At 41.5% G+C, this 14,058-nt stretch overlaps 1 protein-coding gene and 1 long non-coding RNA gene across 2 annotated transcripts in view; one reads left to right on the top strand and one right to left on the bottom strand.

Moving 5' to 3' along the window:
- The window catches only part of TUBGCP3 (tubulin gamma complex component 3), a 49,038-nt gene extending 47,998 nt beyond the window's left edge, over positions 1-1,040 (bottom strand). The window contains exon 1 of the mRNA XM_064646485.1: positions 907-1,040. Within this exon, the coding sequence (XP_064502555.1) occupies positions 907-982 (76 nt within the window). The 5' untranslated portion in view covers positions 983-1,040. The remainder of the gene's footprint in view (positions 1-906) is intronic.
- Positions 1,041-1,329: 289 nt separating this feature from the next.
- LOC135410124 (uncharacterized) overlaps positions 1,330-14,058 on the top strand; it is a 30,130-nt gene continuing 17,401 nt past the window's right edge. The window contains exons 1-2 of the long non-coding RNA XR_010428526.1: positions 1,330-1,533; positions 13,386-13,604. This is a non-coding gene — a long non-coding RNA (uncharacterized LOC135410124). The remainder of the gene's footprint in view (positions 1,534-13,385; positions 13,605-14,058) is intronic.

Below are 14,058 nucleotides of genomic sequence, written 5' to 3'. Positions count from 1 at the left end.
AGACAGGTATATTTGTACCTTGCTACTCACTTTCTAGATTTCTAAGATAGCAGTAATTCAAACATAGGTCACATTTCAGTCATTTGGAACCTAATTCTTTACAATAGATCAATGCTCAAGATTATTAGTTACTGCCATGGAAATAGCTAAAGGTAACCAGAGGGACTTGTCAGAAGAGAGTGGCATGGAGGGAGAAAATACATAAGAGACTTGACAGCTACTGCTAATGAGGGAGACAGTCATCTCTCATACAAGAAAACCGACATAATAGAAGCTTTTGCATGAATTTGTCTAGTGAGCAATGTTTATAAAAACAGCAGCTTAAAAAAGAGACTCAGTAGATGCACCTCCTCCTTTCCACCCTCTGACTGCTTACTAAAAACAGTCTTTGCCCTGACTGCAAGGGAGTCAACACAGGCAAGAGATTCATTTCCTTGCTGGAGGACCACAGCAGCATCATGACACAGAGGACCTGTAGAGGACCTGGCGCACGCCAGTGCCTCCACTCGAACAGCCACCGGCGGAGGTTCCTCCCCGTGCACACGAGCCCCGTTTCGCCCCACACCGCCGGGCAGGGGTGCCCCGCTCCCCGAGGAGGACAGCGCCCCGAGCAGCCGGCCAAGCGCTCCGGGGGAGGAGGAGGAGGAGGAGGAGGAGGAGGAGGAGGACACGAAGCCGCCGCAAGCCGCCTCTCGCCGGAGGGCGCCGGCTCACGGGGCCGCTGCCGTGCCCGGCCGGCATCTCTGCACCGCCCGAGCTGCCTCCCCCGGGGCCGGGCGGGCGCCGACCCTCCCCGCCGAGTGGGAGAGAGGGCTGGCACCGCTCCAGCCCCGCCAGGGCAGTTCCCGCCCCCGCCCGCGGGCTCCGAGCGCCGCCGGCGCGGGAATGGCGGGGGGACGCCGTTACCTTCGCTCTTGCCCAGGATGCGGCAGCAGAGGTTCTGCAGCAGAACGTTGGGAGATTTTTGGTCCGGAGTCGCCATCGCCGCGCGGGAGGCAGGAGGAGGTGCGGGGCAGAGGGAGGGGGCGGCAGGGCCAGGGACACGGCGGAACGGCGGAGGGAAGTAGGGAGAGAGGCGAGGACGCGCCGCCCGCTCGGCAGCGCAAGGACCCAGCAACACCTCCCGTTCCTGCCGCCGCCTACGGCGCCATTTTAACGGGACCCGCCGAACGCCGCAGCGGCGGCCACAGCGCCCACAATGCCCCGCGCGCCCGGAGCGCTCCGCGCGGCGGTTCCGGGGCAGGCACCGCCCAGGAACGTCCCCCGAATTCCCCAGGATGGAGGTGGAACGTTCCCGTTCTGCAACATCTTTCCGTTCTTGGAAAACGCCCTCTCACCTGTGCCTCAGAAACTCTGATGTCACATTCCATCAAAGCAAAAATTCACTTCAACATAAATCTTTAACAAGTGGAGAAGGCGGAGGCCTTCTAAGGCCATCACGGGCAGAAGAGAAAACAATCTTTGATGGAGAGTTTTCAGAGGACTTGAGGCATGGGATTGCACAGTGTAGACACGGATGCAGAGTAAGCCCAGGTAAGCCCTAAGTGCACTTTTATCAGACAGACATTATAGAAACAGAACCCTTCAGCTCCTCCTGAAGCCATAGCTTCCTCATAAACATAACACCACAAAAGTGCTGAGAAAGAACACAGCCCGTGTGATAAACTGAGAAAATGATTCGGGCTAATTAAGAGAAAACAGTGTAAGGTCAATATGACCTGGAGAGAGAAAAGAAAAACAAATCGTAAAACTTAATTGGGCCCCTATAAAGAGATAAAACAAGTTACCTCCCTTTTACCTTGTGTAAGATTTATAGTGAAGGAATTTTGTTTAGTTAGCTTGATAATAGCACCTTTCTTAAAAATTTATAACTTTGTATAGATAACAAGCAAACATCTGTTGAATGTCTGACTTAACCATATGTAATGTTTATGCTTATGTATAATGAATATTCATGAATTAGTTGGAAATAAATGTAGAACAGCTTTCTTCTTTGGGGGTGACAGCGTTGGGAGTTGTTGAAACCCCTCCCTGATCACCCAGCGCTGAATTTGCTTTTACCATATAATAAATTATTATTCAAAACTTATAGAAACTCGAGACTTTGTTTATCACAGCCAGGTAGAGCAAAAATTCTGAAATACAAACTCAGAGAACAAACCACCATTAGACCGTCGAACCTCAACTCCTTTCTGTTATTAAATTTCACTCAATTACATTGGTACCTTGTATTTCACATCCACATCATTCACATCTAGCTAACTACAGAAAAGGTTAAAGATGGATGTTTGTTTTCAGCTTCTTATTATGCATTTTTACTAGAAATTTGCCTACTAAATTTAAAAATCTCTTAAGTATATAAGGTTTTTCCCCCCCAACTCTGTAGAAGTAACTGAACATCCCCCTCAGAGCAGAACAAGCCGTGAAGTGGCTGCACTTCCTGTGATTTGCTGCCCTGGGGAGTCGAGGCGTGTTGGTGGCTTTTCCACACAAAAGTAGTTACGAATCAGTGCAGATCTGGAAAAATTTTGAAGATCCTCAAGCCACATCTCCCCACACTGCTCAGCCATGCACCTGAGTGTCCCCAGTCCCTGGGGCTCCAGCCACCGGGCAGTGTGGGCAGCACAGCCTGTGCTCCTCATCCTGACCTGCTCCTCAGGCTTGTCACCCCCTAACACAGACACTGATGTTCCAAGTTGTCTGTCTTCCATCTCTTCAGTAAATTCTTGCTATGTCTGCCCAAAATACATACTTAGGGAATAATTATTCTTCCTGTGGTGCTGGAGCTCTGTGTAATCCATCTCTACTCTGTCCCGTAAGAGATGATTTGAGACACTGCAGCAGCAGCCAGGTGGCCCTGGTGCACCACTGGCTGTGAACAAATTAATTCCTGCTGTGCAACACATGGCTTTCTGGCAGCCCCTGTTGGCTTCATTATCTCTGTGCAGCTACAATTTTGTGTGTGTGCCTTCTATGGGCACATACATGCGTTCTTTCATTATGGGAACATTATAGATGTAAACAACAGCTCATCACTAGCATTACTGCTAGAAACAAATCACAATGGCAAGCCAATAACTGAAACACATTGGGAATGTATGAGTTGTTACTTGGAATACTGTAGTAGAACCATCATAGTCTTGTTACTTACTTTATAACTCTTCAAATCTTAGTCATACCTTCTTTTGAGAGGTAAGAGAGGACCCAAAACTAATAAAGTTATCAGAACTTTATCCCAGGTGAATAAGGGAGATTGTAAGCTGCGTCTCCAATAGTCCTGAAAAAAGACTTCAAAGATGGTGTGACTTTTTTCTTTGTACTGAGCAACAGAATTTCTCTTCCATTTTCCATCCAAAGCAAACACAGTTGCCCTACAAAGACCCAGTGACTCACCACTGCTGACGGTCACTTAGGATTTAGATTCCATCATGGAAGGTGTCAATCTATCAAGTAGCAAATATGATTGCTCACATGAGAAAAAAAAAAAATCAAACAAAGAGCCCCAGAACTTTGTCAATTATATCTGGAAGTGGTGTTCCTTTACAGAACCTTTACATTCCAAGGGAATCCAGTCACTCACAAATATCCTGTTACTGCTTTTAAGTGGTTATGACTAAGTCTTTCTGGTCATGCTAGTCATTTTAACTGTGGCAATTGTGTCACCATTCTGAAATCAGAACACATTATGGAGCAGCACAATGAGAACATGCCATTGAAATGTGTTCATTCACGCCTCCTGCAAGCAGAAGCACATTTATGAACCTAAGCTTTTCTATTTCAGCACAACCACATCCTATGTTATGCTTCTGAAGTACTGTAATAGCCAACCATTCTGTTACACTACTGGGAATGTATTCTCTCATTTATAGCCTCTTTTTCCTAAGTAACTGCATTCCTAATGCAGTTACTCTATGTGTCCGTGTCTCCTCACAACTGTTGGATCTTTTCACCAATTTTAAACAAATTTAGCGTAAGGATAGAGTTCTTAAGAATATTAATAAAAGTTTTATGGAATTCAGTGGCTGTGAGTACTAAGGCCCTAGTCAGTGCCCCCTTGAAAAGAAGGGTAATGAGAACTTAGTTCTCCCAATTGTGTTTGCTATTAGGAAACCAGCTGACCAGTATGCACACCCTGCACTGGTGGGTATATACCTTAGCTCTGAGCTGCCTACGGTACCAGCTACTTCTTGCCCAGCCTGATTGATGGATGATGCAGAAACTAAAGGTGTAAGGGACAGAGAACTCTGGAAATAATGCAGAAAGTAGTCAGAAAGAGACAGGAGGGATGCAAATTCATGGGAAGTAACAGAAACTTAAGTTTCATTAGTTTTACGGCTCACAGATCTCCTTGCTTTTTCCTTAATGGAAAGAATTAATCCTGCAATCGTGTTTGAAAATGCTAATTCCGATAAGGCAGGTTGCTAGCACATGCAGCTTATTATACAGTACAGCTATGATAGCTTAAATCATCTTAAAAATCTCACTGAAAAACAAGAAAGAAAAAATATAAACTATTTTCTTACTGTATATCTGTAAGCTTAGTTCCTCTTGCTGCTTGGTCTCTCAGCATTGGACAATTAAAAAAATTAGTTGCTGTTCTGATTTTCATAATACAGAAAGTTCATCAGTTAGCCTGGTTAAATGTGTGCCTGACAGTGTCTTACAAAGAAATCGGTTCATCCATAGGAGGTTAAAGAGACTTGTGTTCAGAACTGCTACTTAAAGATCATATTTCTGATAGCAAATAGCATTATAACAGAAGAACGTGCAATGAGATCCAGCAGGAGATGGAAGCTGAAGCTTGCCAAAATAAGGCTAGAAAAAAAGTGGTGGGTTTAATTCAATAAGGATATTCAATCCAGAGAGAGAGAGGTTTAAAAGCATGGCACTTTCTCCATATCTAAAACATTTTACATCAGGCTTCCATTACAGGCCTAGTGACCAGATGCAAACTGACACAGGAGCTACTGAGTTGTGTTTATATTCTCCACAAGATCAGTCTGGAGGGCATCATAGTCCCTTTTAGTCTTAAGCTGCCTAAATCTAAGCAATAATGCTAAGAGAAGATTCTTACCCTTACAAAAAAACCTAAGGGTTAATTGCTCTGGTTTTCTGAACTCCTTTTTGGTTATGCCTACAGGGCACTATACCATAGATAGCTCTAGCTGTTCATGAGGCATTCGAAAGTCAGTAAAGAATCATGCTAACAGCTCCAGCATTTCTCTGTGCTAGACAGACTTTTTTTAGGTGTCATATAACCAATGTCAAGAATTATAGTGGCTGGAGACAGTGAAGGATACTGTCTATGCCTTACTTAGCATATGGCAGCCCTCAAGGTACAGCAGCTGGGTCTCTTCTGGCTCCAGCACCACTTGGCTTCTGTACCTAAGCATATATTTTCCACACAGGCAACCCCATAATGGCCTAGAGCCCTGCTATGCTCAGTCTGTAGCAATAAAAGGTTGTTAAAGGTGCCCACAGATATAATTTTTGAAAGGCCGTATGTTTTAGGTTGATGCTCTGTGACTTCCGTTCAGACAGATGTTGTCCTTGTGCACAAGTGGGGCTCAGATGAAGAGGGAGTTTGATCCAGTTTAATCCTCCTGCATGTGTTAGTTCTGCATTGCTGCCTACTTGTTGGGACTTGCAATAATACTACCACCTCTCCATTTTCAAAACTCTTCACTTCAGCTGTTCTTTTGTTGACTGAGGAGCCTGAAGTGTGCTCCATAATGCCATATACCTACAGAAAGTCTACTGAATTGGTGCATGTATCAAAAAAGAAACTCTGTTTCCCAATACTTAAGAGATGCCAGAAACTATGATTTAAAATATATAAGGGCAAAATAAGGACATTTTCATTTTTTTATTTTGGATTTTTTTTCAATATTTACAATAAAATAACAATTTTAGATCACAGAATCACAGGATGGGTAAGGTTGGAAGGGACCACAGTGGGTCATGCTCAACAAGTTCATCCTAGAGCACATTGGACAGGACTGTGTCCAGATGGTTCCTGGATATGTCCAGTGAGGGAGACTCCACAACCTCTCCAAACAACCTGTTCCAGTGCTTGGTCATGCACAGTAAAGAAGTTCTTCCTCATGTTCCAGTGGAACTTCCTGTGTTCCAGGTTTTGCCCATTGCCTCTTGTCCTATTGCTTGGCACCACCTGGAAGAGCCTGGCTCCATCCTTAGACACCCTCCCTTCAGATACTTACAAACATTGATGAGGTCCCCTCTCTGTCGTCTCTTCTCAAGGCTGAACAGGCCCAGCTCCCTCAGCTTTTCCTCATAAGAGAGATGTTCCAGTCCCCTCATCATCTTTGTTGTCCTCCGCTGGACCCGCACCAGGAGCTCTATGTCCCCGTTGGACTGAGGAGCCCAGAACTGTGCATGGTGTTCCAGATGTGGCCTAACTAGGGCTGAGTAGAGGGGCAGGAGCTAGATGAATAATACTAGCTATCTAGATTAATAATACTAGCTATCATATAAACTGTAAGTAGTATTAATGTTTTGCATCTCAGAACAGTTGTCTTTTTTCTGGTAGTGCCTTGGCTGTCTGCTAAGTTTCATTTTTACCACTCCAGTACTTCTTAGTCATAAACAGGATTCCTTTCCAACATGAAGATGCACAGACACATGCACACTGAAGCCCACTCAGTATTAAATGATCTTGATCACACAAGAGTGGACAGCATTATACATAATTCTAAAGAACAGTATAGCTGCACCCAGCGAACAGGCATTCTAACAAGCTCAGTAAAACTGCCTGACACTTCCTTAGTTCCCATGTTGTCTGTTGGATCAGTCATGTTACATATATGGAACTTCAGTAAAGAAATCACATCAAATCATCTTCTGCCAGAAAGTGATTCCACGAAAATGTTTTGCAAGAACACTTCTACTTTGTCAAAACTCCCTAAAATACTGTCAAAATATTTTTGAAAGTTAAAGCCACTTGATAACAACTATTTAATTTTAAAAAGTGGAGCAATAATTTTGGAAGGGAGCCTGGAATGAAGCTCTGTAATAAAACAGAGTTAATGTTTACAAGTATATGTTTCATTTTGAACAGAACATCAGCTTTTCAATAGGACTTTTGACCATATCTGGCTTCAGTATTTTAGAGCAAAGGCTTTTGATCTTTCTCAGCCCTAGACCAAGGTGTGTGGCGGGAACCTATCAAAATAAGACATTGAATCAAAAAATGGCATTAAAAACCCAATCAAAAAAGATGTACTAATATATTTGTAAGGAAATCATTTCTATAAATTGATTTATAAATATCACTAGGCAAATATAACTCATTCAATACATCAGAAGTCAATAATAAAGCTCTACAAAGCATTGCAATACTGTGTAAGCAGAAATAACAAAATAATTGGATTTTTTGGTTTGGGTTTTTTTCTTTTTTTTTTTTTTGGTAGTGTTGTTTTATCTAATTTTTCTAATAAAGCAATAACATTGGGATTGGGGCTTTTAAAGTATTATTTTAATAACCTTACTTTGTTTCCTCATTTCCTCAGGCACATATTTCTCACTCCAATAGCAACCCTCACGTCTGTGCGAGCTGAAAGCCTCAGAGTTTTTCCTTACATCACAGGGAGGAAGAGACAGCAACCAGTTGGCAAAGGAGGAACTAATTCTCCCTGTGCTTTTGTTTTAAATGACAAAAATATTCATAAACTGATAAGCAAATGTAATCTTATGATTGTATTTGAACTAACTATATTTAGGCAGTCTTCTGGCAGTGTACTCTTCAACGAGTCAGTCTGAAGATTTTGCTCTGTTATGCTTTTTAAAATCTTTATTGATTTTTCTGCTCTCCTCTCAGTGTTTGGAGAGTTTATCCTGATGCTCATTTTTTTCCTTTCCAATGAACTAGTCAAGAAAATTATGTACTAGCTCTGTCTCTCGTTGTGTTAAATGTATAGGGTAAACAGTTTTAAAAAAAGAAGGAAACATTTTCATTTTCTTTCCTGCAGGTTTATTTTGAGTATAGCAATTAGTCACTTCATAACAATGTGTACCATACTTCCAGACAAAAATGACTGTCAAGGTAACAAGGCAACAATATTGCCTCAAGAATACATCTTAAGCTTCATCTTTCTACAAATATTGGAAGAAAAATTGCTATTCACTTTAGTGAACTCTTCATATTCATGAAGCTGATCATCCATCTCCTAAAGTCCACTTCATATCAGCCTGAGCTTTTTTTCCATTACAATTCTTGAAGATGACTGATTTCATTCACACTATTAGTAGTTTGTATATATTACTATATATTTGTAAGGAAAGATATAAAAAAACTTCAATCTATAGCCTTCTTAGGAAAATAAGAACAATTCCTAGTGTTTCTCTTTGCCACATTCTAGCCTGATGTTTAATATCCCTTTTATTGAATCATTTTTCTATGCCTGGTTAAAAAACTACCATACTCTGTTAAGCTAAGAGGTGCAATAAATTGATCTAATAATGTGACTTTTAGGGCCTGAATTTATAAAGGGATGTATGAGTATGTGCCCCCATAGCTGTTAAAAAATATTGTTGGGGTTTAGGCTTGTAAATGTTGGTGAATTCAAACCTACATTACTTGCTCCCAGATGCTCAGATTAGAGGAAGCTATAGAATTTCCAAGTACAGCTCATTATTACCACTGCTGAACTGCTAGCAATAGAGGGACTCTAGACAAAAGGAGCAGCACTGGAGCTGCAAAAATTTGCCAATTCTTAGGTCTCTCGTTTGGTTCCTACCTGCAGGAGCATTTCATTGTCCTGAGGAACAGTAGTTTTTTCTGTAGGTAACTTCTTTTGTGTTGTACTGTTCAAAGATTTCTTAAATATAATATCTGCTGGATTAGAAACTAATCCCAACACTTCCTCCCTCCTGAAAATCTGGAGCAGTTAAAAGCATATTCTAGGAGAATCAGGCTCCCAGAGGCAGACATAAATACACACAAGAGATACAATCAGGTAGTAACTGGAACCTTTGAGAATGAGGTTTGTTGGCTTTATTTCTTGGTTTTCCCCTGGGTGATTAGATCAGCTCTTAACTGAGAGCCTGTGTAGCCATATCCTGTGTTTTCATTTATAATAAGTCAGATAACACCTTCCATCTCAGGATGTCTGTCCCTGCACAAATATTTTTAGTATTCTCCGAGGCAGAAAAGGTTAGAATCCCCATTTTATACAGAATAAAATATGGAACGTAGACAAGCACAGATGAAGCATTTTACCCAAGGTTATAAAGGAAATATCTGTCCAGTCGAGGAATGTAACCCAAATATTCTCTTTTTCTTATGCTTGAACCACAGAACCATCTTTCCTTCCTACTTGGAATGCTCTCAGTGTTTATAAATGCTGCAATTATCCTTTGACTGCTTTCTATTTAAAGACAGGGATATGTACTCAGCACTTCTCTAGAAGACACACCAGCAGCATATATTTGTTATAAACAGATTATTCAGGTTTCTTAAACCTATTGAAGAAAGAAGTCTTTATTATCCTTCTTATGCCAATATGCAATTTAAAAGTCAGAAAACTCTTATTCTCAGTATAAGAAAAAATAGTGAACTATTTTCAGATATATATTCCAGCTAATTTAGAAATAATAGCTTTTCTCATGAAGATTGGAATTCACTGGATTATGATTACAGCTATCACTATTGCTTTATGAGGGAGAGAGTGTAATAACAGGGGCATAATCTTTGTTTAAGTCTTCTAATAGTCATGTTTAACAATATCTTTCTCCAAAATGAGGTGCTGGTAATATGAAGAAATGAAATTTTCCCTTAGTTTCTTACAGAACTGCATGGCAAGGATTATTGTACTGCCTTATAGAGACGCTAAGAGACAACTAAATATGTGATCAAATAAGCAAACAAATCAGAATCCAGTCCAGGAAACTGTGTCGGTTCATTTCATTTGCCAGTTGCTTCCTCTGCTGGACAGAAGCACAAGAGAAACCAGACAAAGCTGTTTATCAAACAGTTAAGATAAAAAACATCACAATCCACTTCACTGAACAGAGAAGGAATTTCAACAACAGATGTTACATGAGCTAATACTTAAAAAATCAGTGTTAGTTGAAAATTGTAAATTTTCCTGACTTGTCTAATATAATGTGAGGTGTCTAAATTCAGTTTGGGGCACTTAGGATTCCAGGTGCCTAGTTATATTTGCATTAAGAGAAAAGTAGTCATGTTTATCATGGGAGAGCTTCACAACACCTGAATCTGTTGGGAAAAAAAAGGAAGTCTGTGGCTGTGTAATTACAGACTACCCTGCATATGGGAGGCAGGAGTACTGCCACACATTCAGCCTCAGCTCAGAGTTGTCAATCTGCATCTGCTGTTACTGTGTCAGGCCCTTTGTTATAGGGAGCTGTAGCCATCCTTTAACGACGACAATGCAACACCACCAGTGCATTTATCTAGCTCATACTCATTACCTGTGTTGCACTGGTGTTGACTCTAAAAGGTTAGGTAAGTAGGAGAAAATACACTATAGGCCAGGTAGTGGTGTTTACTTGGGATTGCAGCATTGCTCACATGTGAGCCCTACATGTTGCCTACTTCTACATGGAAAGCAGGGCATAGGGAGGAGGCTACTGGGTGCCCAGGGCTCGTTGCAGAATGGAGTTGGGGAAATCCGGAGGCTTGTCAGAAGTGACTCTGTGTGTTGTGTTGTATGTCAATGTAGTTATAATTCCAGATGACAGACTCCACATATCTTCATGTAAAATTAATATAATAAGGGAACTATCTATGTTAATAAGTATTGGCTCAGCTAATATATTGTGTGCATCTGGTAATCGTAAATTTTCTCTCATTTTAATCCCCTATTCCATTTTAAGTATAAATTAATCATTGTTTGGAAATGGGCAAAGTTGTCCAGAAAAAAAATAGCATTTTTAAAAATACAGCTCTCAGCTGGAAATGATGGAAAGAGCAAATAATCAGCAAACTCTGAATTTCTCATGTCTAAACCCAAGTTGGCCTTGTATAATGTAATTTAATTTAAAAAATGAGGTAATATGTCTGCATGGTAAGAACAAATTATAGACTGTTGGGAGACATGGCTCCTGGTGAGCTCTCTAGATTATATTTCTATCCGCGCTATCTTCAGAAGATGCAGCTGAACAACTGCAACCTGAGAACACAAGAGTACCAGAGCAGAAATGGGACAAGTAAAACAAATGCTGCGACACGACATTTGGTAAAACAAGCACGAGGATCTGAATATAATATTCTCTGCTGTGGAGAGCACAACAACACTAAAGCAAGTCAGAGCTCAGATTTGATCGCACAGAGACTTTTTGTCTGTCTGACATGGCAACTTATTGGTAAGCTGTGTTACAAACCTCCTGCTGCTGCTAGTCAGCATGAAACAGTAAAATTGGTAATGTTAATATTAGTTTTGTTATAAGGACGATGTCAGAAGAACACGAAAGCAGGTTTATTTGGAATATCCAGTTGAAGTTAACTGGCCAGCAGGTCGATCTTTTGGGTCTTCAAAAGACCTACATGCAAAATTGTCAGAGCTCTTTGTAAAAACCAGCGTTTGAAATCCATCCACACGCACGGCGCCGACGGCAGGTGTCACTGCAGAGGGCACAGAAAGCGTAGCGCTGTTCCAAAGCCGCGCTCCCGCGGGCGCCCTGTGCGCGTCCCGCCGGGCTCCTCTGCGGCAGCAGGGGCACTGGCTCGGTGGGTCTGCCTTGCGGCGGCCGTCATCGGCTACCTTATCAGCCAACTGAAGTGATAATTGCAGATCAGCAGCGACGAAGACAAGAGCACGCACCCCCTAGTTAATAAAGGGCCTGTATGATACTCTTTTTTGATGCAGACTGCAGCTCTTACTTGGAAGAAGAGGGCTGCTCGGTTATGCCGCGCTGTCCCAGGATGCACTAACTGTTCGCCGCATATTCGTGGTTCCTGCCCGCTGTCTGAGACTGCTGCTGTTTGTGTACACTCTAGAGACAGTTCAGACATGTCCAGACACCAAACTAACTTCCCTATGCACACCCCAGGGCATGGGCTCCTCACAGAGCTTTTCCGCTTCTGCTCAGACAGACGCCACAGCAGCAGTTCAGCTCTGCAGGCTCACACGTAATCAATCTCAGCTGTTGAAAATACCAATGTGTGGTGCAGCAGACATATGCCTTTCTTTCCTTTCTACTACTGTTCATCTAAGGGACAAATACATGTAATCCTCTCGAGACTGGCCCAGAAGCTAAGTCCCTTTCTTTTTTTCCAGCAAGTGAAGCTAGACAGACAGAGCAGACTGAGGTCCAGGAAAAGCTCTGTTTACAGTGAGACTGCTTTGAAGGTTGGAGAAGAGTATTTTGGAAAGGGAACAGGTCTTCTATCTGTACGGGTTGCACAGGGTTCTGCATTACCCAGTTTCACCAGCCAAATCACTGCTTTTAAGGCAAAAGACAGATTTTGTGATGATCACTAAACAACACAATACCACCCGGGGACAAAGGATATATGAACATAATAAAGCAGGTCATTATACAAAGTGTGTTACTCTCTGCAAACGTGTGCACAGATCACACTGAAGTACAGCTTCTAAGATTCAGTATAGCCATGATCTAGTTTTTGTACTGTTAGTGCCCATCCACAGTATCACCTCCCAGAACTTGAGAAACAGGAGAGCTGATGCTATCCCTTTTCACTTGCCTTCTCTTCCAAATCTTCCTCAGCATTCTCAGCAAAATCTCTGATTTACAGAATGTCAGATTGAATGCTTCATAAATTCATAAGACAATAGTGAGCTTTCTTGCACCAGAAGAGTCATTCTTGGGGCACTAGCTTTCCACATTTCTGAGGGTTTGCCTTGACAAACTGCTGTTGGACCACACATGTGCTCTGCACGCCCCTGTGTTGTTCTTCTCCCTGAAGGCATTAAATATGGAGCAGCCCCATCTGCCATTCCATTCTTTTGCCACATATAATCCAGAATAACAGGACTCAGTAGCAGTGGGGGAGGAGAACAGGTTGTGAAAAGAGAACAAACATGAAAATAAATTATATAGGATTAAAATTTGTTCAGAATCAAACAAATTATCAGTGCTGTTTCAGCAGGTATCTGAGATTTCAGCTTGTGATATCTGTGCTGGTCAGGAGACACAATAACATTCAGAATTTAAGTATCAAGAGGATGTTTAGTTTCAGACGCTAAAAAAGGGATTGCAGAAGTTAGATATAACTATAGAAAACACAAAACTGTATACCTACATCTCTTTGCTTTCATGCCTGATAAAATGGCGTGCTGCTTAGACTGGGTTATCCGTTGAGTCTATCAGCGCATCTTGTCCTAGTCCTTTAGAGAGCTGTAGAGGAGCTACAGATAATTGATTTTATTTTTTTTTCCTAGATAAATAAAATCGACAAGTGCATGAGAGGCCATGATGCTGTGAAGCATGCCAAAGGAACTATGTCGAATCAAAAAGGCACAGTGTCACACTAGGGAGAACAAGAGGAGGTGTGCAGGACACCTGCTTTCACTGCTGTGCTGCACGAGAGCCTGAGGTTGAGACGATGACCTTTGGGACACTCTGCAAGGTTCAGCTGCTTACCCAACCCTTTTCTGCAGGTGTGAGGAAGGGTCGTATGATTTATTGCATATGTTTTGTTGAAGTTAGTAATTTTTTGGAGTGTGTAGTTCACCCACTGGATGAAATGGGTCTATGAAAAGTCAAAGTATATCATTGTTTTCACATTCAAGTTCAGATTTACAAGTTCTATCTTGTAATTTATAGCTTCTATTTTTTCACTAAAGATAGAAACCACAACTGCATTTTATAACTTTTGGGCTATTATACAAAAATTTCTTTCTGTCTTATATCTTTTTGTACATACTTCTTAGAAAGATGAATACACTTGTGGAAAAATTTCCGTAATATATTGGAATATAATTGGTAGGATCATACTTAAATTAATGTATTCATATTTTTACTAATAATAGAAGTGATTTTGAATAAAAAGTAGAGAATTCAGTTGGCTGCTGTTACTTACACTAATATCTATTAAAAAATGCTCATAAATTC

Source organism: Pseudopipra pipra, chromosome 2 (assembly GCF_036250125.1).
Source record: "Pseudopipra pipra isolate bDixPip1 chromosome 2, bDixPip1.hap1, whole genome shotgun sequence".
Lineage (NCBI taxonomy): Eukaryota > Metazoa > Chordata > Aves > Passeriformes > Pipridae > Pseudopipra > Pseudopipra pipra.
This window is presented reverse-complemented; position numbering and strand designations above follow the sequence as displayed.